This window comes from Papio anubis, chromosome 10 (genome assembly GCF_008728515.1).
Source record: "Papio anubis isolate 15944 chromosome 10, Panubis1.0, whole genome shotgun sequence".
NCBI classification, from domain to species: domain Eukaryota; kingdom Metazoa; phylum Chordata; class Mammalia; order Primates; family Cercopithecidae; genus Papio; species Papio anubis.
The window spans coordinates 101,866,825-101,891,415 of record NC_044985.1 but is presented as its reverse complement, the minus strand read 5'-3'; the positions used below and the strand labels follow the sequence as shown (position 1 = coordinate 101,891,415).

Genomic DNA, 24,591 nt, shown 5'->3' with positions numbered 1-24,591 from the left:
ACAAGTGTATGTCAGCAGAGACTCATGTGAATCTTATTTGTAATAGCCTCAAGTTGGAAACAACTCAGATGTCCATCCACAAGTGAATGCAGAGACAAATTGTGGCATATCCATATGGCGGACACCACTCGAAAACAAAATATGTTCCTGATATATGTAGCAACAAGCAGGAATCTCAACATCATGAAGCTGAGCAGAAGAAGGCAGGCAATAAAGAGGGCGTACTGTATGATTTCACTTACATAAAATTCTAGAAAATGTACATTAGCCTGTGGTGACTGAAAGCAGATCAGTGTTTTCCTAGGTATGGAGGGAAAGCAAGGGAGGGAGGCCACAGAGGGGCACAAGGAAACTTTGGGGTGGATAGATATGTTTATGAAGATGGTTCACTGGCGTTTATTAAAATCAAAACTCATCAAATTGTACACTCTGTCATGTTTATCATGCATCAGTAGTACTTCAATAAAACTGTTAAACATAAAAAGAAACACAGCAATACAAACACAGATCCCTGAAGCTGACTCCAGACAAGAAGCTGCGGGAGAGCCCAAGACAGTGCAGGCTTCACTTCTAGTGAATCAGGAAGGGTGGGCACCAGTGCTGGGTGAGTGGGGAGTGTGGAGGAGAAATGTCAGGGCTGCTGGCGTCTTAGCTACAGTCATGGATTTGCTGATCCCAGAGGGACTTTAGAGAGGATGGGGCCCGACTCCTAACGTTAGAGAAGAAGCCCTGAGCACTGAGGGCTTCGCCAAAGTCACCTGGCTCCTTGTGGTAGCTGCAGGGCTGGAACCACTCCCCACACCCTACTCTGTCCACAGAAGTGCTGGTGCCTTAGATCTCCAATGTCTAGAATTCGGACTGGACAAACAAGAGGGCTGGGAAGAGCTACGGGCAGGGAGTGGATTGAGTGGGATGGGCAAGCGGGTGGGAGGCCAGTCGTGGGCTGGTCTTGGTCAGGTGACCTGGGCTTCTCCTCCCTGGGCACAGGGTGGGCAGCAGCGGTCTCTCTTCTTGTAATCTGCAGAGCAAGCGTGGCAGAGCAGGCCTCCGCAGAGCCTGGAAGGCAGAGGCAGGGAAGCCTGGGGTGGCCTCTGCAGCTGGCACTTCCCCAAGTGGGCGCTGAGGTCATGGAGTTCCAGCGTCTTCAGGTCCACCTGAGACATCTGTTTCTCATCTCCCAGTGGAATGCCCTTGGTCTGTCTCAAGAGGTCTCCCCTCTCCTGAAGGGTGTCCTGATGCCCAACCCCTCCAGAGCCTCCACCTTCACATGGTAGCTTCTCCTGGTGGCTCACTTTCCTCTCTCCCAAGGCTGGTCCTAGCACTGTGCTCACAGACGAAGGAGGGGGAGCAGCTTACACTGTACAGACGCTCCCTTCCGGATGAGAGGCCCATTTCTTGGTCAGTTCTTGGAGGGGGACCCAATCCTGCCCCCCCGGACCCCACTCCTTATCTGACCCTTCTGCTCTTCTCCTTCGTGGCTCTGCTTAGTGTTGGAAGTCAGATATGGTAGAATGAGTGGGCAGCTGTAAGTGGCCTTTTATAAACACCCAGTTGCTGTGTCCCTCCCTTCCCTGGGGTGGGTGGGGGCTGTCAGCTGGTGGAAACTGGGCTGTCCCAGAGGGAGGAATCTGTGCCCTTCCTTTTACCTGCATGGATACCGCCGGGACAATCGGCCAAAGATCTTGCTACAGGCCACACAGCACCCAGGGGCCATGGAAGAAAGATGTTGGAGCCTCTGCCACAGGCGGTCCTTTTCTCTGATGGGGGATGAAGGTGGGGAGACATAGACAGAGACAGAGATCAAAAGACAGAAATGGGAAATGACTCAGACAGAGAGACAGAGAGGAACAGAGGGAATCACACAGACAGGAAGAGAGAGACAGAGAGGGTGATGGAGGGAATCACATGGACACACAGAGAAATAAAAAGAGATTCAGAGACAGGGACAGAAACAAGAGCAGAGACGCAGAAAGACAGAGACACAGCAATGGAGGGGGATACAAAGATGGACAGAGAAAGATGGTTACTCAGAGAGGGAGGGGCAGAGAGAAGGGGAAAGAGGGAGAGAGAGACAGAGAGAGAGAGAGAGAAAGAGAGAGAGAAAGAGAGAGAGAGAGAGAAAGAGAGAGAGAGAGAGGAAGTCAGAGGATTGGAGAGAGACAGAGTGTGACATAGAGAAGTTGAGAGATATATAGAGGGAGAGAAACACACACAGAGAAATAGACACAGAGACAGAGAAAATGGAGACAGAGGGGAAGAGACGGATACGGAGACAGATGGAGAGATAGAGAAAGAGACACAGGGGCCAGAGAAAGACAGACAGAAATGAAGAGACAGTGAGAGACACATACAAGAGATCAGAATGCGTCTGACACCTGGCCTCCTCTTCGCCCAAAATAATCTTGACCCATGATTTAAGGATCCATTATTTAAGCACAAAGGAGTGCTCCCTGATCACAGAGCCCCCTGGGGTTTCTTGCTCCAGACACTTACAGCACATGTTGCCTACTGTCTCTTATCTGGCACTTAGTACAAACTGCCTTGGTATTTATTTACGTGTATGCCCTTGCAAAACTGATTTCACTGCCTTTTTTTTTTTTTTTTTTTTTTTTGCGAGAGCATCTAACTGTGTTGCCCAGGCTGGAGTTCAGTAGCATGATCACAGCTCACTGCAGCCTTGACCTCCCGGGCTCAGGTGATCCTTACACTTTAGCCTTCCAAGTAGCTGGGACTATAGGCGTGTGCCTGGCTAATTTTTTGTAGAGCTGGGGTTTCGACATGTTGCCCAGACTGGTCTTGAACCCTGCCTCAACCTCCTAAAGTGTTGGGATTACAGGCATGAACCACCATGCCCCGCCTTCACTCCCTTTTGAAAGGATATTTAGGAAGAAGGGTTCTTTTAAATTTGTATCAAAATAATACATACACGTGATTTAAAAATAAAATCATACAAAAGTGCTCATATCAAAACACCTCCCTCTCTCGTTCTCAGTGGCAAACCATTTCTGACATCGTTTTGCTTTCTCTCCTTGAAATTGCTTCCATATTTAAGTAATATGCTCCTTTATCTCCTTCTTTGTTTACCAATAGAGAACATTCTCTATAGAGCTCCGTCCTTTGATATCAGAGGATTTAGCTTATTTATTACCATCCTCACTAACTCACCATCCTCACATAGTTATATTCCTGTTTTTAGTTCCTCTATTGGCTACTATTGTAATTTTTTTCTTTTTTTTTTTTTTTGAGACAGAGTCTTTCTCTGTCACCCAGGCTAGAGTGCTGTGGCATGATTTTGGCTAACTGCAACCTCCCCCTCCTGGGTTCAAGTGATTCTCCTGCCTTAGCCTCCCAAGTAGCTGGGATTACAGGCATGTGCCACCATGCCTGGCTAGTTTTTATATTTTCAGTACAGATGGGGTTTCAGCATGTTGGCCAGGCTGGTCTCAAACTCCTGACCTCAGCCTTGGCCTTCCAAAGTGCTGGGATGACAGACATGAGCCACCGTGCCCAGGCCACCATTGTAATTTTTACAGAATATACTCACATATTTATTTCTTCATCTACTAACTATAGGTAGTATCCTTATGACTCCTGTTCTGTAATATGATGATGCCAGCATCTCTTCCTTTCAACTCACCTCTTTCCTCCACCTTCTAACTTGCCATCTGTTCTCACAGCATCCGGAATGGTAGCCACTACCCCACATGTGGCTATTTACATTTAATTTAATTAAAATATTAATACATAAAATAAAAACTTTAGTTCCTTAGTTGCACCAGCTCAATATTTCAAGTGCTTCATCTCTACATGTGACTACCAGCTACCATACTGGACAGCATAAATATACGACCTTTATAGAACATTCTATTGGATTCTATTCTATACATAATATTGTTAAGGTGGTAGCATTTACGTTCTGTTTCTATAATTACATAATTGCTTTCTGTGCTTTGCTTTTAAGTTGATTCTAACATTGAAAAAATTAATGAATAATATTTACATTATTAGATAATATATATACATATTTCTTCCCAACAAGCTAAGATACCTTCTATAACATTTTCCTTCTTGGAAGGCTTTTGGTTTTCTGGGAGTTTTTAATTGCCTTTCTTTTTTTCTTGCATTACTTGCCTTTAACATATTATTTTCCTCCCAATTCTTCATCATTTCAGGTGTTCTCTTGATTCCCTTTCTCCCCAGATACCTTCCTCCTGCGTCCTTGGTCCTTCTGCTACAGTCTGGACTGACTGCTCCCTGGGCTTGCTGCCCACTTGTCATCTTGGGAATTCCCTTTTCTTCTCTCCTAGGCTAAAGCAATTTTTTTTTTCCTGAATTCCACATCTTCTCCTTTCTTGGCTTACTTCCTTGTTTTTCTGGAGCACATCCTCAACTAACTTCCTATGAAAGGCTATGTGGGAGGTAAATTTTCTGAAATCTGTCTATGTGAAAATGTCTTTACTCCACCACCTCCCCCACTTCATTCATGGTTTGTCTGGGAACAAGATTCTAGGGCAAAAGTCAGTTTTTCTCAGAACTTAAAAAGAATTGCACCATAGACTGTTTACATGATTTCTACTTCTTTTATAGGTGATCTGTCTTTTTTTCTAGACAATCTTAGGACATTCTCCTTATCTGTTTTACTAAAATTTCATAATGATGTATCTGTGGGCTTTGTTTTGTTTGTCAATTCTTTGCTCAGTGAAATCTTCAAATCTGAAGATCTGTGTCCATCAGAGCTGGGGAATTCTCTCACATCTTAATTTTTGCTATGTTTCATTTGTTTCTCTCCTCACAGTTAGAAAGGACATTGGAATTCAGAGACTGATTATCTGTATGTTTAATTATTTCTCTCCTGACTCCCATCTCTCTATGCTTGTTACTCTACTTTCTAAGAGGCTGCCTCATCTTTCTCTTCTAATCATTTTAGTGAATTGAGAAAAATTCAGTGATCATAATTTTAATTTAATTTTTAATTTCCAAGAATGTTTCTCTTTTGACAGATGCTTTTTATAGCATCCTGTTTCATGGAAGATGGATCTTTTTCCTTTGTTTATCTTCATCTCTTCCCTTTATGTTCTAGACTCTCCTCAAATATCTGGGGATCCTTGGTTGTCATTTTATGTGTGAGAAAGAGGCAATAAAAGCTGTTTAGAGCTCTGAATAGTGGACAGGAATGGTTGACTAGTGGCTTCCCTTTAGTGGGGACTGGGCAGGGAGCTACCTGCTACAACCAGACACCCAAATGCCAGGACAAACTGGTCTTTTATTTGGGGCACTTAAATTCCTTTAGTGAAGGATCTTTTGGTCATTTGCTTGGGAGATAGGCCCCTGAGTGCTGGATATTCTGCATGTGGGGAGGCCGGCAGAAGGCAGCAGGTATGGACTGTTCTTTCTAATGACTTTATCTCTCATCTGACTTCTGCCATCTGTGGCTCTGGGATCTCTGGATCCTACAAAAAACTTGGGCTTCACACAGTATCCACTTCTCCATCCATTTTCCAGCTTCTGGAAATTAGTTGAAATCTCTCCTCTGTGGTTAGCTCCTCCACTTTTCTCTCCGTTTTAGGTTTTAGTCTTTTATAGTCATTTTAGAGAAATTTCAGGATGGAGAATAGATAAGATGTGGGCAGTCCACCATCCTGACGCAGAAGTCAACCTTGGTGGCTATTTTTTTTCCTTTTTCTTTTCGTTTTTTGCATAGGGTTGTATTTTCCATAAGCTTCTGCCAGGGACATTGTATTACATAGTTTAATGTTTCCTGCCTGAGAACCTGTGATTAATCACCTTTGCACTGGGAAACTAGAGCTGATGAACTAGTATATTTTCTTTGGATGGGAAGTGAGATTTAGTCACTCTGTCTTTCCCTTTTTGATCCTGCTACCAATATGCTCAGTGCTGAGTTCTAATGCTATCCCTAATCCCAACACTTTGGGGGATATATACTTTTTGTTTTCTATTACATGTTCCATTTAATTTTCTTTCTTTCTTTTTTTTTTTTGAGATGGAGTTTCACTCTTGTCGCTCAGGTTGGAGTGCAGTGGCATGACCTCGGCTCACTGCAACCTCCGCCTCTGGGGTTCAAGTGATTCTCCTGCCTCAGCCTCCTGAGTAGCAGGGATTATAGGTGCCCGCTAACACGCCCAGTTAATTTTTGTATTTTTAGTAGAGACAGGGTTTCACCATGTTGGTCAGGCTGGTCTCAAACTCATGAACTCAGGTGATTCATCCACCTTGCCCTCCTAAAGTGCTGGGATTACAGGCCTGTGAGCCACTGCACCCGGCCATGTTCCATTTAATTTTCTAGTTTTCTTTAACAATCACGTATATATGTCTTTTATTGTTGGCTATCTTAAATTATTTCATGAAGTCAATACTTCACTTTTTATATCTCTCTTCCTCCAAATTGACAGTAAATCCTTTGGAGGAACTATTCCTTAAATTATTGTTTGTCCTTTCCAAGTTGATGTCTCCTTTTTCTCACCCTTAATACCATTTGGATATTGTGTAAGAGGATTTAGTTCTAAATGACCCCTCACCTGAAATCCTAGCACTTTGGGAGGCTGAGCTGGGTGGATTGATTGAGGTCAGGAGTTCAAGACCAGCCTGACCAACATGGTGAAATCCTTTCTCTACCAAAAATACAAAAATTAGCCCAGCATGGTGGCACGCACCTGTAGTCCCAGCTACTTGGAAGGCTGAGGCAGGAGAATCACTTGAATCCGGGAGGTAGAGGTTGCAGTGAGCTGAGATGGCGCCACTGCACTCCAGCCTGGGTGACAGAGCTAGACTCTGTTAAAAAAAAAAAAAAAGACCCCTTAGCAACCTTCCAATTTTAATGGAACCTGAGTCCACTGGTCTCCTGTTTCCTGAACTGTATGAGAGGATAACATATGTATGTGAACTCTCTACCGAACTAAAGGGCAGGAATTATGCTTTCCGCATCTTCCCTGTCTCTCAGTGAGCTTAGTGGTTTGGAGCTGACCCTGGTGAGCCCAGCCTCTGGAACCTAGGACAGCTGACCCAGGGCAGGTCCACAGGCCCAGGGCCTGACGAAGTCCCGTGGGCAGGTAGGTGTAGGACACGTGATCACCTCTGGGTTCTCCCTGGTGTCTTTTTCCTCCTTCTCCCAATTCCTTCTCAACCCATGGTTCTTTTCTCCTCCCTAACCTCAGTAGGTGTGTGTATGTGGGAGTGGGTCCGGGTGGTGGTGTGCATTATTGTCAGGGGACTCTATACAATTAATATGCTATGGGTCCTAGGTGACCAAGTCTGCCTTTTTTTTTTTTTTTTTTAAATGGAGTCTCGCTCGGTTCCCCAGGCTGGAGTGCAGTGGTGTGATCTTGGCTCACTGCAACTTCTGCCTTCTGGGCTCAAGTGATGCTCTTGCCTCAACCTCCCAAGTAGCTGGGATTACAGGCACGCGCCACCATGCCCGGCTAATTTTTGTATTTTTAGTATAGATGTGGTTTCACTGCATTGCACTGCATTGGCTAGGTTGGTCTTGAACACCCGACCTCATGATCCGCCCACCTCGGCCTTCCAAAGTACTGGGATTACAGGTGTGAGCCACTGCACCCGGCCAAGTCTGTCTTATTTCTGACCCTCAGTTTCCTTTTCTGTAAAATGGGGATAACAGCAGGGAGTGGCTAAAAGAAACAGAAGAGTTAGCATATATAAAAGTTCTAGAACCCTGCTTGGGAGCTGTGAGTGGAGTAGAATTCTCATGCTCCGGGCTCCACATTCCTTACCGTTCCCCCGTCTGTCTCCCCTTTCCCACTGTCCCCGTCCTTACTGGATCAGTTCCAACACCCGCCTCTTCATGGCCTGGACCAAGTCCCGCTGCCCTCCAAGCTCCTCCTGGTACATGGCGTCCCGCCTCTCAGCCTCCTGTTGTTTCTGCTCCAGCTGTGCCTGCAGCTCGGCTCTCTCTTCCTGACACCTGGGTACAGAAGGAAGACTAAGTTCTTAGGGGGCAAAACTCAGCCTTTGTGCCTGAGCTAGGCTGGGCCTCTGCCGGATAGGGAGCCCATGGGAGACACTGGTGATGCCCCCAGCAGCTGAAGTCCACACATACACACACACACAACAATACACACCACACCACACACAAAATGCACACACATAATACAATATAACACAAGAGACATAACACCCAACAGAACACCTATATACAATACACACAACACACACAACCCCCACACATTGTAACACACACAATACTACACACAACACATACACACAATGCATATACACAACACAATGACAACACACAATATAACACATACACACAACTCAACATATACACAACACAACACAAATGTAGCCCATACGCATAACAGCATTCACACAAAAACACAACACATATACACAACACAAAACACAATACAACACAACAATATACTCACACAATACCACACATAACAACAGATACAACACCCAACAGAACACATATACACAACACACACAACATACACACACAAGACAATACACACAACACAACAACCCCTATATATCATAACACACACAATACAACACAATACACCGGCACACACACAACACATATAGACAATGCAACAAATACACAACACACAGTATAACACATACACACAACTCAATATATGCACAACACACATGTAACCCATACACATAACACAACACACAAACACAACATATATGCACAACACACATATAACACATACTACACAGCATACACAGACACAGCACACTACATACACGTTCATAATGCACACGTAACACATTGTACACACCACACAATCACAATCACACAACACAATGCACATGCATAACATGCACACACAACACAGCACACAACACATGCAATACAACACAAAATGCAACACAGCATATACACAACACACAGCACACACATCTACAACACAACACACGCCCTAATACACACAAGGTATAACAGAACACATATACACAACACAGAAGACACACAACGCTACACGCATATAATTTATACATATAATACAATACATACACACACCACGACACACCACATATCACAACATATATAACGCACACACAATACAATACACACAACACATATATAATGCACACACCACACACATAAACAGAACACAAACAACACAACATATAAACACACACTTGCACAACACATACAACAGACATCCATAAGGCAGACACACAACTCAACATGCACACAATGTGTGTGCGTTTACACACATGCATACAATGCACACACCACACACTGAACTGCACACTGTGTGTTGCCTGACACCTACGAACTGACTCCTCACCAACTATTTAGAGAAATGAAAACAGGGCCCTGCCCTGAGTGTTCCTTTAGAGGGAGGGGATGAGCCAACATTTCCTCCTCCCTGCTTTGTTTTCAAACATTTCCATTTAAAATGTAACTTTCTTGAAAGGTGTGTTCACTATCATGGCTGCTCTCTGGAGGGAAGGTAGATACCTGGGAACCCAGGCTGGATGGTCGGTGCCCAGCTGGAAATAATTGTGTGTGGAAGGGGAACAGTGAAGGATTTAGAGCGATTTTTTGCTTTAAAATATTTTTTAAAAAGTTATGTTACATTGTCTTTTCAATTAAAAAGAAATAGTAAAAATATGGCTTTCCTAAATTTGTTTTAGTTTTGGGCTTGGTAGCGTCTCAGTTCCACTCTTGGTTTTTCTTTTTGTCTGTAGTGGTTTTCTGAAAAGTTCCAAGAAGACCACTGGACTGGAAATAAAAAAGACCTGGTCCCAGGGCCCAGCCTCTGGCTCAGTTGGGAGGCCCCTGGCTCAGCTGGGAGGGCGTTGCAATGGCAGATGGCATGGGTGAGAGTCCCGGTGCTCAGGATGCATGTACGTGTCTGTGCCGGTGTGTGTCCTGGGGCTTGAGCGTGTTTGAGTGGAAGAGGCTTGCAAGAGGCTTGACAATGAATTGAACATGCAATTTTAAAACACCCCCTTTTAGCATGTTGCAGGGAAGAAAGTTGGGTGGGCCATGACAAACTGTTAGCAGCCCAGCCACTGACATTCCAGAGTTCAGTCACTGCAACCCCAAGAGAGTTCTGGTGCTCAGGCACGGAGCAGGGCCATGTTTTTAATTTTAATGAACATTCTAGTCTTTTGGCATCTCATTTCTTAGCTGCTGACTTTAATTTTCCCGAGCCAGTTTACTTGCCCTGTGATCCTGGGCCCTTAATGTGATCACCGTGGTGTGTGCATGTGTCTCTTGGGTGGGAGAGAACACTTACTTAGCACCTACTGTGTGCCAGGGGATGTTTAGGTGCCAGGAATAAAGCAGAGCCTATGGATCTTACAGTGTTTGCGGCAGGGGTAAAATAAATGATAGACTCGTAAAATAACTAAACTAAGTGCTACGACAGAGACAAAGGAGAGGCTAAGACAGAGACCACGGAGGGCTCTTGGAGAGGCTCCTCAGACAAGGTGAAATGGAAGCTGAACTAGAAGATGAAAAATCAGCAATGTAGAGCCAGGCGTGGGCACATGCAAAGGTCTGCAAGTTGGAAAGAGCTGAGCTTGTTTGAGGAACTGAAAGACGAATGATTCTGGGCTGCCACAAAGGGCAGTGGGGGCTGGGAAGGCAGGAGAGGAGTGGGGAGGTGGGCAGGACCTGAGCTGTCTGCCAGTGGCCCAGGAAAAGTGGATGTTAATCTCAGTGAAATGGGGAGCCCTGAAGTATTTTAATCAGGGAGTGATGGATACTTCTAGCACATGAGGGGACGTGGAAGGGGAATTAGTTTACTGAGCACTTACTATATGCCAGGCCCAAGCTTAGTGTTTTATGGCCCCATTCATTTAGTTTTCACAATTTTAAGAGACAGATAATAGAATCCCCATTTTACAAGAGAGAAGAGTAGAACCTCAGAGAGGGGGTGACACTTGCCCAGGGTCACACAGCTTGATGAGTGGAGGGAGCAGAAATCTGGACACAGACCAGCCCAGATCAAAACTCTTTTGCCTCCCTACACCTTCATCTAGGTGAAGCCCTGATCACCAGTGATTCCTGGCACTGGTGCCAAGTGGGCAGCAGGTGGGAGGGAGGGAGGGAAGGATGCTGATGGAGTCTGGCAGGCCTCAAAGGAGCTCAGTGCTGCTGTGCAGGGGTTGGGGGGACATGTGATATTTGCCTAGTTCCCCATCCTGAGGACCTCTTCAGCTGATGCTTGTCCTAATTTCTTTTGCTCGAGGTCTTACTCCCAGCGCAGAGGACACCCACCTGCTTGGAAAGATTGCGTCACGAGCATCTGAGCTGGGAGGAGGAACCTTAGCCATCCCACAGTCTCGTTTTGCAAATCAGGGACCTGAGACCCAGAGAGGGCAGGCCACTGTCCCCAGGGGCCCACAGCCAGAAAGCTGTGAGGTGGGTGTTGGAAGCTCCATGTCTCAGCCCAAAGTCCATTTTCACAGCCCCAAGGGCCTGCCCTGGGCCTGCCGCCTTCAGGTCGGCTGTGGCTCACCTCTGCCCCCAGTCTGTGCTCTGCGTGGGACTTCTACCACCCTTCCACTGTCCTCCATACCACAGCCCGAGTGAGCCTTTAAATACAGAAGTCAGACGGAGAAACGTCCCTGCTCTAAACCCTGCCCCAGCCTCTGGTAGCACAAAGAAGAATTCCAGCGCCTCACTCTGCCTTTGAGGCCCCTGCCTCCGGCTCTGCCCCTCTCTCCTCTGCTCAGCCATACCCCGTATGCATTTGGCCTGCCTGTCCACAAACGCATGTCTTCTGGCCATTCCTCTGGCCACAGCACTTCTCACTAATATTTGAACAGTCCAGTCTCTCATGTGGTTGGGGCTTCTGCTCAAACGTCACCTCAGAGAGGACTTCCTGGCCCCCAGTCTGAATGACTATCCTGTCTTTGTCTGCGCCCTTCCCTGCCTTTGTTTCCCTAGCATCTATCCAATGGCTATTGGATCTGTTTACCTGCCTGCCATTGGATTGCTATCTGTTTATCTGTTTGCCATTGGATTGCTATCTGTTTATCTGTCCCAGGTCTTCTAGAGCAGGCTGGGCCAGGTTTGTTCACCACACCTGCTCATGGCCACTGTGGAAGCATAATAAATGTCCATGGAATGAATGGGTCCCTCAGCACTTCTATTCTCTGTGTTGAGGAACTCATCGCCAGCTTGATGCCCATGGGCTCCTTTCTTGGGAGTGAGCTTTGTCCTTAGCTCCCTGGGTCCCAGGCATCAGGGGTAGCACATCCTCTTCTGAGCCTCAGGATCAGCTTTACTCACCATCCTTACTCTGAGGACTCCAGGATCGATCTCCCAGCCCACACTTCCCTCCTAAGTTCCACACTCAGCTGCTTGTCCAGCGGTCCTTGTCTAACATGTCTAACAGGTGTCTCAAACATAACATGTTCAAAACCGAGCTCTGACTTTCCCCACAAACCTGCCCTTCCACAGCCCGCACACTTCAGTTAACAGTGACTCTAGCTTTCCAGCTGATCAGGTCGAAAAGCTCAGAGTCATTCTCAACTTCTGTCTTTCTTTCAGACCGCATATCCAATTCCTCAGGAAGTTCTACTTCACACTTCATCCAAAGCCCAGCAGCTTCTCCTTGCTCCATGCTGCCAGCCCAGTCTGAGCACCCCCACTCTCCCTTGCGCGGTAGGGTCCTCACTGGACTCTCTGTGTTCAGCTTGCCTGCTAACAGGCCAACTCCAAGGGGCCTTTAAAACACACATGAAGCCGGCCACCATGGCTCATGCCTGTAATCTCTACACTTTGGGAGGCCAAGGTGGGTGGATCACCTGAAGTCAGGAGTTTGAGTCCAGCCTGGCCAACATGACGAAACCCCATCTCTACTAAAAATACAAAAAAATTAGCTGGCTATGGTTGCGGGCGTCTGTAATCCCAGCTACTCAGGAGGTTGAGGCAGGAGAATCACTTGAACCCAGGAGGCAGAGGTTGTGGTGAGCTGAGATGGCATCCCTGCACTCCAGCCTAGGCAGCAAGAGCGAAACTCTGTCTCAAAAACAAAAACAAAAACAAAACCACAAAACCACCAACAACAAAAAACATGTCAGCCTCTAACAGGCTGATCTATAGAGGAAGTGGACTGGCGTTGCCTAGAGCCGGGAAAGGAATGAGGAGTGGCTGCTAATAGGTACAGGGTTTCTCTTTGGGGAGATGGAAATGTTCTGAAATTGATTGAGGTGGTGGATGCATAACTCTTGAATATACTAAAAACCATTTAATTATTAAGCATTTGAAAAAGCATATAAACATCTTTTTGACATTAAAAAAAGTCAAGTCCCTCTCCTGCTCTGACCCCTCAGTGGCTCCAATCTTCCTCTGAGTCAAATCAAGGCCCTTCCGATGACCTCGCAGGCTCTCTCTAACCTGCCTCCTTGGCTCACCTGACCTTTTCCCACATCCTCTCCCTCCTTCACTCTACTGGGGCCCGGAAGGCCTCCTTGATGTTCCTAGAAGCTGCCCTGCCCGTCCCCCATCAGGGCCTTTGTTTTTGCTGTCCCCGCAGCCTGGAACATTCTACCGAATAGTCAAAGGGCTCGATCCTCACTTCCTTCAGGTCTTTAGATCAATGTCACCTTTTCAGGGAGGTCTTCCCTGGCCATGTTACCTTATTAAAATGTAAAATACCACACCAACACGTCCCGTTCCTCTTGTCTGCTTTATGTCTTCTTCTTATAACTTATTCCAATCTGACATCCTAGGTACTTCACTTGCTAATCACATTTATTGCTTCACCCACTAGAATGCGAGCTCCACGAAGGCAGGTGTTTGGCCTGTTTTGTCTGTGAGAGGATTTCTTGTACCTAGGACAGGCCTGGCTCAGAGTGGGTGCACAGAGTGTTTGTGGAATGACTGAATGATGAGTGACAGGTGGCTGGAGCACTGTGGTCTGTGAGACAGAGCCCCCAGCAAAGGGAGCAGCCAGGGCCAGGCCGTATCTCTACAACCTCCCAGCTGCTCCTCCTAGCTTGTCTTGATCCCTTGAAGACTCTCGTGCGGGCAGAACCCCCATGGTCATTTGGGCCCTGAATCATGGAAACCTTTGCTGCCCACACTGTGGGCTCAGCTGAGTGTGGAGTGGGAGGAGCCCGAGGGGCCCTTTTGGGTTGATTTCTGGGCTCCTGGGCCTCTCTCCCCTGCGAAGCAGAGAGTCAGCAGGCTTCCCAGTGATTCAGGCTGAATCACAGCTCCTCAGGCCCTGCTGGAGTCTGACCGGTGTCTGTTGGACCTGGGGCAGGTGTTAGCCATGTGGGAGGGAGAGACAGGGGCAGGTGGGCAGACCGAGGCACCCGGAGACCACAGGAGAGAGACACAGAGAGGCTGATTTAGGCCACGGAAGATCTCTGCAGGGAGAAGAGACTTTAAAAAATAAATTATGGGCTGGGTGTGCTGGCTCATGCCTATAACCCTAGCACTTTGGAAGGCTGAAGCTTGAGCCTAGGAATCTGAGGCCAGTCTGCGCCATGTAGTAAGACCTTGTCTCTACAAAAAGAGAGAGAGAGAGAAACTGAGACCCGAGAGACTGAGGACTGAGGGGCATGGTAGAGACAGACAGCGTGCTGTGGGCCCCTGAGGTCAATGTGATGACGGAAGATGAAGACACTGGATGGTGAGAGACACTGAGCAAGAGAAACGGAGAGACTGAAGTGCAGGCACCTGACATGCTGCCTGAGCCAGGCGTCTGAGCCCACTGATTCTGGAGTCAGCCGCAGGCTTTGAATCTCAGCTCCCCTGCCAACTAGCCAATGGTGGGTGAATTGTGCAGCATCTTTGAGCTTCAGCTTCCTCCTCTATAAAATGGGGGTTCTATAGAACTCATCTCATAAGGGTGTTACGCAGAAACACCTACAGCAGGGCCCAGGACATAGTAAATGCTCAGTAAATGATAGCTATGATTATGAGAGGGTGAGAGGTGGCGTAACAGGAAAAAGCAAATGAGACACAAAGAAACCGAGTAAAAGAGGGAGACAGAAAGAGATGGGGGAAAGAAGCCCAGTGGAGTAGGGAGGCAGAGCGTGGAAAAGAGAGAGGAGCTGCCCAGGGGAGGCAGCAGAGGGAGGCAGGGGTGAGGGTGGGAGGGAAGCAGGCCAGGAGGTGGGGCCTCTCCTGGGGCTGCTCTGGGAGGCCTATGAGAAAGGGATGCACAGGGGAGGGAGGGTGGAGCCCTGGGATCAGGAGCAATGCCCTGCAGGCCTCAGATCCCAAAGGTGTGCCCAGCCCAGGATGTGGTGCACAGGAGGTTCTCACAAGACCTCACTGACTTGACCATGACTGACAGCAGGACTCAGGGAGCACCTCCCGGTGCCCTGTGCTGTGGGTTGCCAAGGTTACCTGCTGAGCTGCTCCCGAAGTGCCTGCAACTCCCCCTCCTGCTTCCTCAGCAGCTGCTCCTGGTGCTGGGCCTGCTCCTCGGCCTTCCGGAGCCCAAGTCTGAGGCTCTGGGGATTGGAAGGAGGGGAGGAGGAGGCTGAAGGAGAAGGACAGAGACCCCAACACCGGGGCTGACCTGAACAACATTCCCGAGAGATCCCAGGCCATGCCCTGGCAGGGCTGGGGACAGTGCTGGGAGCTGTGATGCCTGACTCTGTCCTAGGCCTTGCTTCTGGGTGAGGCTGGGCCACTGTTTCTTCCTTCACTGAAGGGTGGAAGTTGTAAACTCAGAAACTTGCAAGTTCCTGGGTGGAAGCTGAAGGAAGGCTTGGTGACAATCTTGAGTGACCTCCAGGAGAAGCATCTACCACAGGAGCAACTAGGTGGGCTCTGCAACAGTGGAACTTAGATTTGGGGACAAGACCTACCATCATGAGGATATGGAACTGGAGAGGAAGTGACTGCCTGGAAGAACTGTTGGGAAGGGATCTCAAACTCCAATGCTACTGGGGCTGGGCAAGAAGTATTGCCGAATAAAGTGGGTCTAGCGTGAGGCAATAGGGAGATGTGGGGACTGTGGTGACCTGAAGAATGCATGGCTTTCAAAGGCATTCCCAAATAATAATCCTGAGTGGGCCAATAAAAATTGATCCATGGGAGGGAATGGTCCCAGGCTACCATTTCAGACCCTCATCTGTGGGCCAGGTCAGAGAGGGGAGAATAACCAGGTATGGAGCTCAACTGTTCTCACCTTGATTTCGTCCTGCAGGGACACCTCGGCTTGCTCCTCCCTTCTGGCCACAAGGGTAACTTCTGTTTGCACTTGTGGATTCTCCATGGTAGAGTCTTCCTTTGTTGTGAGTCCCTGAAGGACCCAGGGCTCCCCCAGGATGCTAGAGTCCCCCGATCCCTGCCTGCTCCCCGATACTGTTCCCGCTATGGTCCCTCTGGGGCTGGGCATCAGCAGCTTCTGGACATGACTCCACTCTGGTTCCTTTTCATGAGTCTCCTCTGTTGTTCTCTGACCCTCTGCACCCAGCAGAACCCCTGTGCCCTCAGCCTCCATCCCTATCACCTCCTTCTGAGTGCCCATAGCGCCCTTCCCCTGTCCCTGGGTGCTGGGTGTTGAGTTCCCCAGGAACATCTCAATCCATGGGGTTCCTTCCTCCTGGTCTAGTTGAAGCTCCTCTTCTTCTGGTTCCCACATACTCTGGGGGTACCTATGTCTCCTGGAATTTCCCCCCTTCTTTTCCAAAAAGAAAGGAAGATGCCTTTGCTGCTGGGACCTGGGCAGCCCTGCCAGCTGCTGTCCACTGGGTGCATCTTGCAGACAGACAGCTTGATTGGTGTGTGAGTCCTCAATCTGGACATTTTCGGGCCTTCCATATGCAGCTGGGATCTGTGGAGAGGACCCCAAACCAGTCATCCCTCTCAGCACCAATTCACTGACCTGGTGCGTGGGAGAGGCCACAGCGCTGATCTAATGGGCTTGCTAAATAGATAGGTACCAGGTCCTCTCACTGGAAACTTTGATTTATCAAACCCCAAATCTGACTTTTAGCAACACCCAGGTGATCTGAGCGCCATGCTTTGGTCTGGTGAGGGACAGCAGTACATCCTGATGTCCTTCTCTCCCTTTCTCCTGTCCGCATCCTTCTCCTTCCTGCACCTGGGTCTTGGGTATTGATCTGGCTCCCCCTAAGTTCCACCCACCCCTTTCCTTTAATTCTTCCTCCTGAACTACACTTCGTGTTTCAGTTTTTTCATCTGCAAAATGGGAATGATAATATCCGGTTTTAGGGTTGTGATGAAATCTTGACTAGACCAACACTCAGCTAAGAGCAACTTCTCAGGAAGCCTTCTCTGTGCTCCCATGTTCCTCTGTTCATTTCTGTGTCACTTACACTGAACTCATATATTGCAATGCTTTTCTTTATGATCTATCTCCATGAAGAGACCCTGAACTTTTCAGACCAGAGAACTAATAGTATCTGTACCCAGTGCCTGGAAGCTGGTGGGGGTGCAAAATGTGCTCGTGGGATGATGATAACAACAATGAAGGTGATCACACGGTGCCATGAGGGGAGCGTGTAGCCAGGAGCCCTGTGCAGTGCTGGATGTGAGTTGCCTCAGTTCATCCTCACAATATCCCTATGGGGCAGGACAAGTAACTTGTTCAAGAACCATAGTTTGTAAGGGGTGGGGCTGGAATTCGACCAGGCAACCTGGGTCTTTAGTCACTTCTTGAACTGAACTGAGTTGTTTGTCTATTGTCCAGTGCAGGGGACTCAGCAGAGGGCATCTCTCTCATCTGTTTCCTGAAGCTTTCAGTGGCCTGCCCCCCTTGGAACTTTCTCCTCCTCTGGGCCCAGTGGCTCCGGCAGAGGGTGCTAGAGTTCCCTTTCTCTCCCAGTGTCCCCACCCCAGGAATAGGAGCCCTCTCCTCCTCTGCAGCTCCCCAGGCCCCTGCTCCACACACTGGCCTCTTGCTCTGTCTGTCCAGTTGGGTCAGGGCTGTCTGTACACTCAGAGGGGGAAGCTCAGTTACTACGCAAACTGGGGACGCCAAGGAGATGGGGAAGAGGCGACTCAGAGTGAAGGCGGGGCAGAGGCAGAGGCACCTTCTTTGGGGCATCTTTGGTTTTTCTGGGTCTCCTTCCCTGGGTTTGGGTGGAACTGGAGCAGCGTGACCTGAAAGTGAAAGAGGCAGGGGGACCCTGGGCTTCTCTTCGGTGGTGGGCTTGGCCCTCAGATGGAGGGTATCCCATCTTTCCACTCGCCCATTCATCCCATGACACTTCCTCCTTCCTGCCCACCCACCCTCATGCATCCCATCCTGCATTCATTTCCCTCCCAGCATCCTGCTATCCATTCATCCTCCAGCCCGCCACCTCAACCACCCAGGAAGTCGTTAGTGAGTGCGTATTCTAGGCTGCATTATGCCATGAATTTGCACTGGGAACATTGAAGTCTAGAAGGATCCAAAGTCATGGAGCAAAAGGAGGCAGAGACAGACGGGGCTGGGGGCCGAGGGCTTGGGGCTCGCCTGGGACCCTTGGTGGCCATGGGATCAGGTGTCAAAAGAAACTTCCCTCCTGGCCGCACCCACTCACTCTGAGAACATGGGCCAGGCTCCATCCAGGTCTGGCTGCTGGAGGTCCAATTCGAAGGCCACCCCATTGAGAGCATAGAGAGAGTCCAGGATGTCTTCTTGGCGTTCTGGGCAGAGCAGAGGGCTCCGGGGTCCATACCATTCCCTGTGTTAACAGTGATCAGAACCTTTGGCCTTTGACCCTGGGGCTATTTCCCTCGACCCCAACCACCCCCACCCCAGCTCAACCTCAACACCGTCATGAGGCTGGTCCCCAGGCAGAGTCGTGGCCCTTCAGGAGCAGGAGGCCCAAGAACCCTGATGCTGCCAGGACTCCTGGGTTCCAACCTCCCTCTGCCTTTTCTCCCTTAATTTTTCCTTCATGACTCTCATCGTAACGGTCCTTGATAGAAAGCCATCCATGGGGGGTGAAGGAGGGCTCTTTTACAAAGGAGGGAAAGTGGCTCAGATGGCATTGGCAGGAGGATGTCCCAGCAGCCCCACCTGGTGAGCTCTGGGTTTAGGAGGCAGAGCTGCAGGGCCTCAGCCAGCTGCCCACGGGCCAGGCAGAAGCGGATGAAGGCACGGCCTTTCCCCAGAGGGGTCTTCAACTGCAGAGTGCACAGGGGCAGAAGGGAGGGGTGGTATTAGGACAGAGGGTGCCCAGGAAACACAGAGGGAGGGGACTGGAAGTGCTGGGCAATGGGAAGGGTGTGGGGGGACCTGAGGCCATGGGAGGAAAAGGGTGTCTGGAGGGGTGCTGCGGGCAGGGTTTAGGAGACACGCGGAGCAAGTGAGCGGTCTATGGTCGGTAGAGCAGGATGTGGGAGAAGGAGCAGGCCTATGTCCACCCCCACCCTGTCAGCTTTCTCGCTGCCTGGCCCTGGATACCTTGTCCTGGGAACGGACAAAGTGGATTGGCTCCATGTCCACCCGCTGCCGTCGTAGGGCAGTGCAGAGAAAGTCCCAGTAATCCTTCCGAGGCCCCAGGAAGCTCTTCTGCTCTTTCTGGTCAAACTAGAACCAAAATGAGGCAAAGAAAGTGTAGAAATGCTTCCTCCTAGAACACACCCTGCATTCTAGCGTGCTGAGGGGACACCTGCTGGAAGAGAGGGCTCCTGCAGACACACCCGGCATCCGGACCGAGCCCTGTCCTTACTGGCTGTGTGACCATGAGCAAGGTGTTTGACCTCCCTGAGCCTCAGTGTTCTCATTCATTCATTCAGAGGTCCTTATTGAGCACTGACTATGTTCCAGGCCCTGTTCTATGTTCTGGGGATACAGCTATGAACAAATTGACTTCATGGAGCTTACATCTCGATAGGGGAGTTAAGACAACAAACAGATGAGATAAGTAAAGCATCGAGTATGTTAGATAGTGATGACTGCTACGGAGAAAAAAATAAAGCAGGAAAGAGAATGAAAAATGTGGTGGGTGTATGTGTGGTGTGTGGTGTGTGTGGCAGGTGTGTTGAAAATCTAGGGTGTCCAGAAAAGCCTTCTAGCGCCAGGCGCGGTGGCTCAAGCCTGTAATCCCAGCACTTTGGGAGGCCGAGACGGGCGGATCATGAGGTCAGGAGATGGAGACCATCCTGGCTAACACGGTGAAACCCTGTCTCTACTAAAAAAATACAAAAAACTAGCCAGGTGAGGTGGCGGGTGCCTGTAGTCCCAGCTACTCGGGAGGCTAAGGCAGGAGAATGGTGTGAACCCGGGAGGCGGAGCTTGCAGTGAGCTGAGATGGCGCCACTGCACTCCAGCCTGGGGAACAGAGCGAGACTCCGTCTCAAAAAAAAAAAAAAACACCAAACAAAAAAAGAAAAGCCTTCTAGCTTGAAGGAGCTGAGAAAGTGTGCTGTGCATTCCAGTGGAAGAGCATTTTAGGTAGAGGGGAGAGCACGTGCAAAGGCCCCAAGGCAGGAGCATGCCTGGTGTGCTCCAGGAAGATCCAAGAGGCCAGGGGAGCTGGAGTGCAGCAGATGAGTGGCAGGCTGGCAAGAGATGAAGTCAGAGAAGTAGGAAGGTGTGTGTTGGGGTGTTGGGGGGTGGACATCAAGCAACTCAGAGGGTGAGAGTGAGGATTGCACAAAGCCAGGCATACAGAGGCCAAAGCCTGACATATAGCAAGTGTTCAATAAAAGCTGGTGCTGGTCATAGTTGGGGCTCTGAGTAGCAGCAGGAAGGGCCAGTCCTAGGACATCCATGCCTTTGAAGCTTTAAACAGTGGTGGCTACCCCCAGGTCTGTGTCCTGCCCCAAGGCCCGGGTCCCTTCCAGCCCCACTTTGCCTCACCTCGCTTCTCAGGCTGTAGTGACAGCCTCCAAGAGTGAGGTCAGGTATCAGGAGGGAGAGGGAAATGGCACAGTGCATGGTAAGGAATGGGACTGTGGCTCCTCCCTTGTTTTCCAGGAATGTCCTGCCAGTTGTCTGGGTCTGGGGAGAAGGATGGGGAGGGGGAGGAGAAGGTCCCACCTGTAGCAGCAGCTCCAGGCAGCCACAGAGTCTGTACAGCTCGGCACTGGTGTCCGTCACTGGCCCCTGCCCATCCCCATAGCCCTGGAGGATGGCAGAGACGGCAGCTGCAGGGAGGATGGCAGGCGTCAGGCATCGAGTAGCGAGGCCCCTGAGGGAGGGGCTCCCAGACCCTGACTTCTCCCGCGACTCAGTCCCAGAACATCTCTCAGGACACACTCACCTCTTAGGTCTTTGGTGATCTTGAGGATGGCTGCCTCTTCTGCCATGGGTACTTGAAAATGATGTGATTCCTTCCGACTTGGACTGTGAGCCCAGGAAGGACCCTTGGCCTCACTGCCCAGCTCTCTCCTTACATAAAGCAGTACGCAGAGACTACAGAGGGGAAGTGACTTATCTCGGGTGACACAGCAAGTTACCTAGTGGGGGGAAAATCCCAGCACTGTCTTGTAGGCCAGCGTGTGAAGATGATGGTGTGGTCTCCACCGATTGAGCAGTCCCTGGGTGACACTGTACTAACACTTGATGCCCTTTCCCCATTCAATCCCCACATCATCCTGGAGGTTATTAACTCCATTTCAGACCAGGACAAACAGGGAATTGGAGAGGGTAAGTCTTTTATTCAACATCACAGAGGTACCCAGGATTTGAACTCAGGTCTGTGTGCCCACAGGGCCTGTGCTGTGGGTCCTGACTTGGTGTAAGTGACCCCGTGAATGCTTATGCTATGTGGACACTAGGCTGGGGGTGTCCCCTCCTTCCCCATGGAGGGCCCCCAGCCTTGCCCAGATACTCATCCTCCTCGAGACACCCACTCATTGTTTCCTGGGCCCCAGCTGAGTGGAAAATGTGTGTTCTTTGAGGAGAGGGTGCAGAAGTAAAGCGTGGCCCCAGGGCTGGGGCTGAGCAGATGCTGTGTGTGTGTGCGGAGCAGGGCGCCTGGTTTTAATACTGCCTTTCTCTCCGGGGGGATCTCATCCTCTTCTCCTCCCGATGGGTCCTGGGGCCCAGAGAGGGACACTGTGGCCCCGACAGCTGGTGGCCTTATTCTGAGATCCTAGTCAAGACCAGGTATGGAGTGGAAAACCCAGGTGTCCTGCCTCCCAGGCTGCGGCTGCTGGAGTTTGGGGTGGGGTGGCAGTGGTGCAGCAGTGGGACACAGTGGAGGGGAGGGGAGAGGGAAACGGAGGTAAATGAGGGAGGTGGGTGGGACATGGGATTTAGGAAGGATGGAGTGAGGAGTCCAGAGACCTGGGTCTCCATCCTGGCCTGGCTACGCACTCACTGTGTGATCTCGGGCAAATCACTCACCTTCCTTGAGCCTCAGTTTCCCCACCTGTAGACCAAGGATTGGACTGATGGTCTCAGCAGCCTCTTCCAGTCCAGATCCTGTGTGAAATCCATGAATGGCTCCATGTGTCTCCTCCTCTAGCTCCTCTCTGCCATGCATTTATCTTCCCTGGCTCCTGGTATCACTCCCTTTCTGTCCCCGTAAATTCCAGGGTCCCTCTGCTACTCACCTAGGAGAGCCTGGTTGGCTGGGGTACGAGAGCGCGGCTCTGCTGCCTGAGTCCCTCCCTAGTGACGGTGCCTTGCAGAGCTGTCCCAGGATTTACAGCCTGGGAAGAAGTGACTCAGTCTCAGCCCAGCAGCCTGGAGGGGGAACCTGGCTCACAGCGGCGGGGGAAACGAAGACGCTGCAGGGAAGAAGTGGTAGAGGCAGGATCCAGGGCACTGGGGCAGAATGGTGAGATGGGAAATGGGTCCTCTCAGGCCAGCCTGGGGTAGAGTCACCTGTTGGCCAAATGAGGGCTGATCCATTGTGGTTAGTAGGACTGCTGCTAGTTTCCTTTTCGTTTTCAGCACTTGCTCCTGCTTTTCTTCCTTCTTGCCACCAGGGGGCAGAGGGAGGCCGTGGAGCTCCGCAGCTGCTATTCCTGTTTCTTCCGTGTTGTTTGGTTGGGCTGTGAGGCGGCGCTCCAGGGTAGGGATGAGAGGGCGAGGTTCCCACCACGCTCCTCCTTCCTCTCTCCACCTCAGTGAGCTGAGCGGTCCCCGTGAGTGCTGGTCACCAGTGCCGACCCCCCAGTCCTGGTCCCATTCCCAAAAGGATGGATGTGAGACCACCAGTGAGATCCTGTGCCCAGTAATGGGCCAGGCGGGATTCCCAGGTGGGCTGGCCCCCCTACCCGCCCCGCGGCTGTACTCTGCCTTGTTAACGCTGGGATGTTTCCATGCGGAGTCCTCGTTTCTGCAGGCTGGGCTGCTCCAGGGGCTAGTACTGGGGCAAAGGAGCAGGGGCCTGGGAGGACGGCTGTTTTCACAGACCCCAAGAACCACATCTAAAAACCAGCACAAGGGATGCCCCAGCCCGTCTGCCCTCTCCTCTGTTCCTATATCCCTCATGCAGAGGCTGCAGCCCCCATCTCTGTCTTCTGTATCACGTCCCTGTCTCCCGTCCCTGTCTTTCCCTCATTCCTTCCCTTTCTCTGTTCCCTGCGTCTCACTTTGCACCCTTGGTCTCTTTCTTGCCCTCCCAATTCAGTCTGTCTGAAGCCCTGTCCGGGTCCCTGCCCCTGCCCTCCTCCAGCCCCCTGCCCTCCTCCAGCCCCCTGCCTCCCTCTAGTCCTCTGCCCTTCTCTAGGCCCCTGCCGTCCTCCAGTCCCCTGCCGTCCTCCAGTCCCCTGCCCTCCTCCAGTCCCCTGCTGTCCTCCAGTCCTCTGCCCTCCTCCAGTCCCCTGTCCTCCTTCAGCCCTCTGCCCTCCTTTGGCCCCCTGTCCTCCGGTCTCCCTTTGTCACTTGCCATGAGGGAGTCCCCAGGCGTGGATGCTGGCTGGGTGCTGGGAGCCCATGGTGTTCAGCTGGCACAGAGAGAAGGCAGCTGCTGCTTCAGGTAGAAGCTGCAGGAATGGGTGAGGGAGGACACCCTGGGTCGGGAGCTGGTGGTTGGCAGAGCCCAGGGCACCTGACACAGGTAAGCAGCCAGCCCAGGACAGTGCCAGTCCGCTTGGGAAGTGCTACAAGGTAGGTGGACCCAGGGGGAGGCAGGACCAGGACCGGGTAAAGGGTCCTCCAGTTGGGTGGAGGGCTCCCCTGGGTCCTTGTGCCCTTGGGAAGAGGGTGATATAGGACCTGACTCCTAGAAGGGCAAATAGCTTGGGTGAGGTTGGTTTAGGAGCCACCCAAGAGGGGCAGGCCTGGAGTGCTGGGGCAAGGTAGGGAAAGGGTTAATCTTCCTTGAGCTGGACCAAAGGGCAGCTCTGGCGGTGTCCCTTGATTTAGAGGGCTCTGGAGTTAGGAGGGTGGGGGGGCCACTGGAACAAGAACTGCCCCAGGATGGTGGGGACAGCTGGCCTCTCACCCCTGCCTTCTCTGTGCTGGGTAAGTCTCGGAGACTAGCAAGTGGGGAGCTGACCTGGCAGTGGGGACAGGTCTGAGCTGGGAGGCAGGTGTCTGTTCTGGAGGAGGTGTCTGCCAGGGAACCACTAGGCCTGGTATAGATGTGGCGCTGGTTTCTCCCTGGGAGAGTAGGAGGAGGTGTTTGGGGTCACCAGGGATGGGTAACTCCCTGTGACCTCAGGACTCACTGTTGGTGGGTCTTCTTTCTTAACCCGTGTCCCTGCCTCCCCACCTCCCGCACAGCCACCTTTGACATGTGGCGGGTGCCTAT

At 50.6% G+C, this 24,591-nt stretch overlaps 1 protein-coding gene across 3 annotated transcripts; it reads right to left on the bottom strand.

Moving 5' to 3' along the window:
- Positions 1–370: 370 nt before the first annotated feature.
- RUFY4 (RUN and FYVE domain containing 4) lies at positions 371–23,598 on the bottom strand. Of its 3 annotated transcripts, XM_031651514.1 has the most exons (13): positions 22,716–23,598; positions 22,442–22,540; positions 21,145–22,310; positions 20,922–21,028; positions 19,341–19,466; positions 18,954–19,060; positions 18,472–18,615; positions 17,980–18,049; positions 16,110–16,757; positions 15,320–15,426; positions 7,793–7,939; positions 1,647–1,757; positions 371–1,056 (listed from the first exon to the last, which is right to left on the bottom strand). In XM_031651514.1, the coding sequence occupies exons 3-13, from the start codon at positions 21,188–21,190 to the stop codon at positions 954–956; spliced, it is 1,716 nt and encodes a 571-aa protein (XP_031507374.1). In that variant the 5' UTR covers positions 21,191–22,310; positions 22,442–22,540; positions 22,716–23,598; the 3' UTR covers positions 371–953. The 3 variants fall into 3 exon arrangements, with proteins under 3 accessions (XP_031507374.1, XP_031507373.1, XP_031507375.1); XM_031651513.1 differs by having other exon boundaries at positions 21,145–23,598; XM_031651515.1 differs by lacking the exons at positions 17,980–18,049; positions 18,954–19,060 and having other exon boundaries at positions 22,442–23,596.
- Between the last annotated feature and the right edge of the window lie 993 nt (positions 23,599–24,591).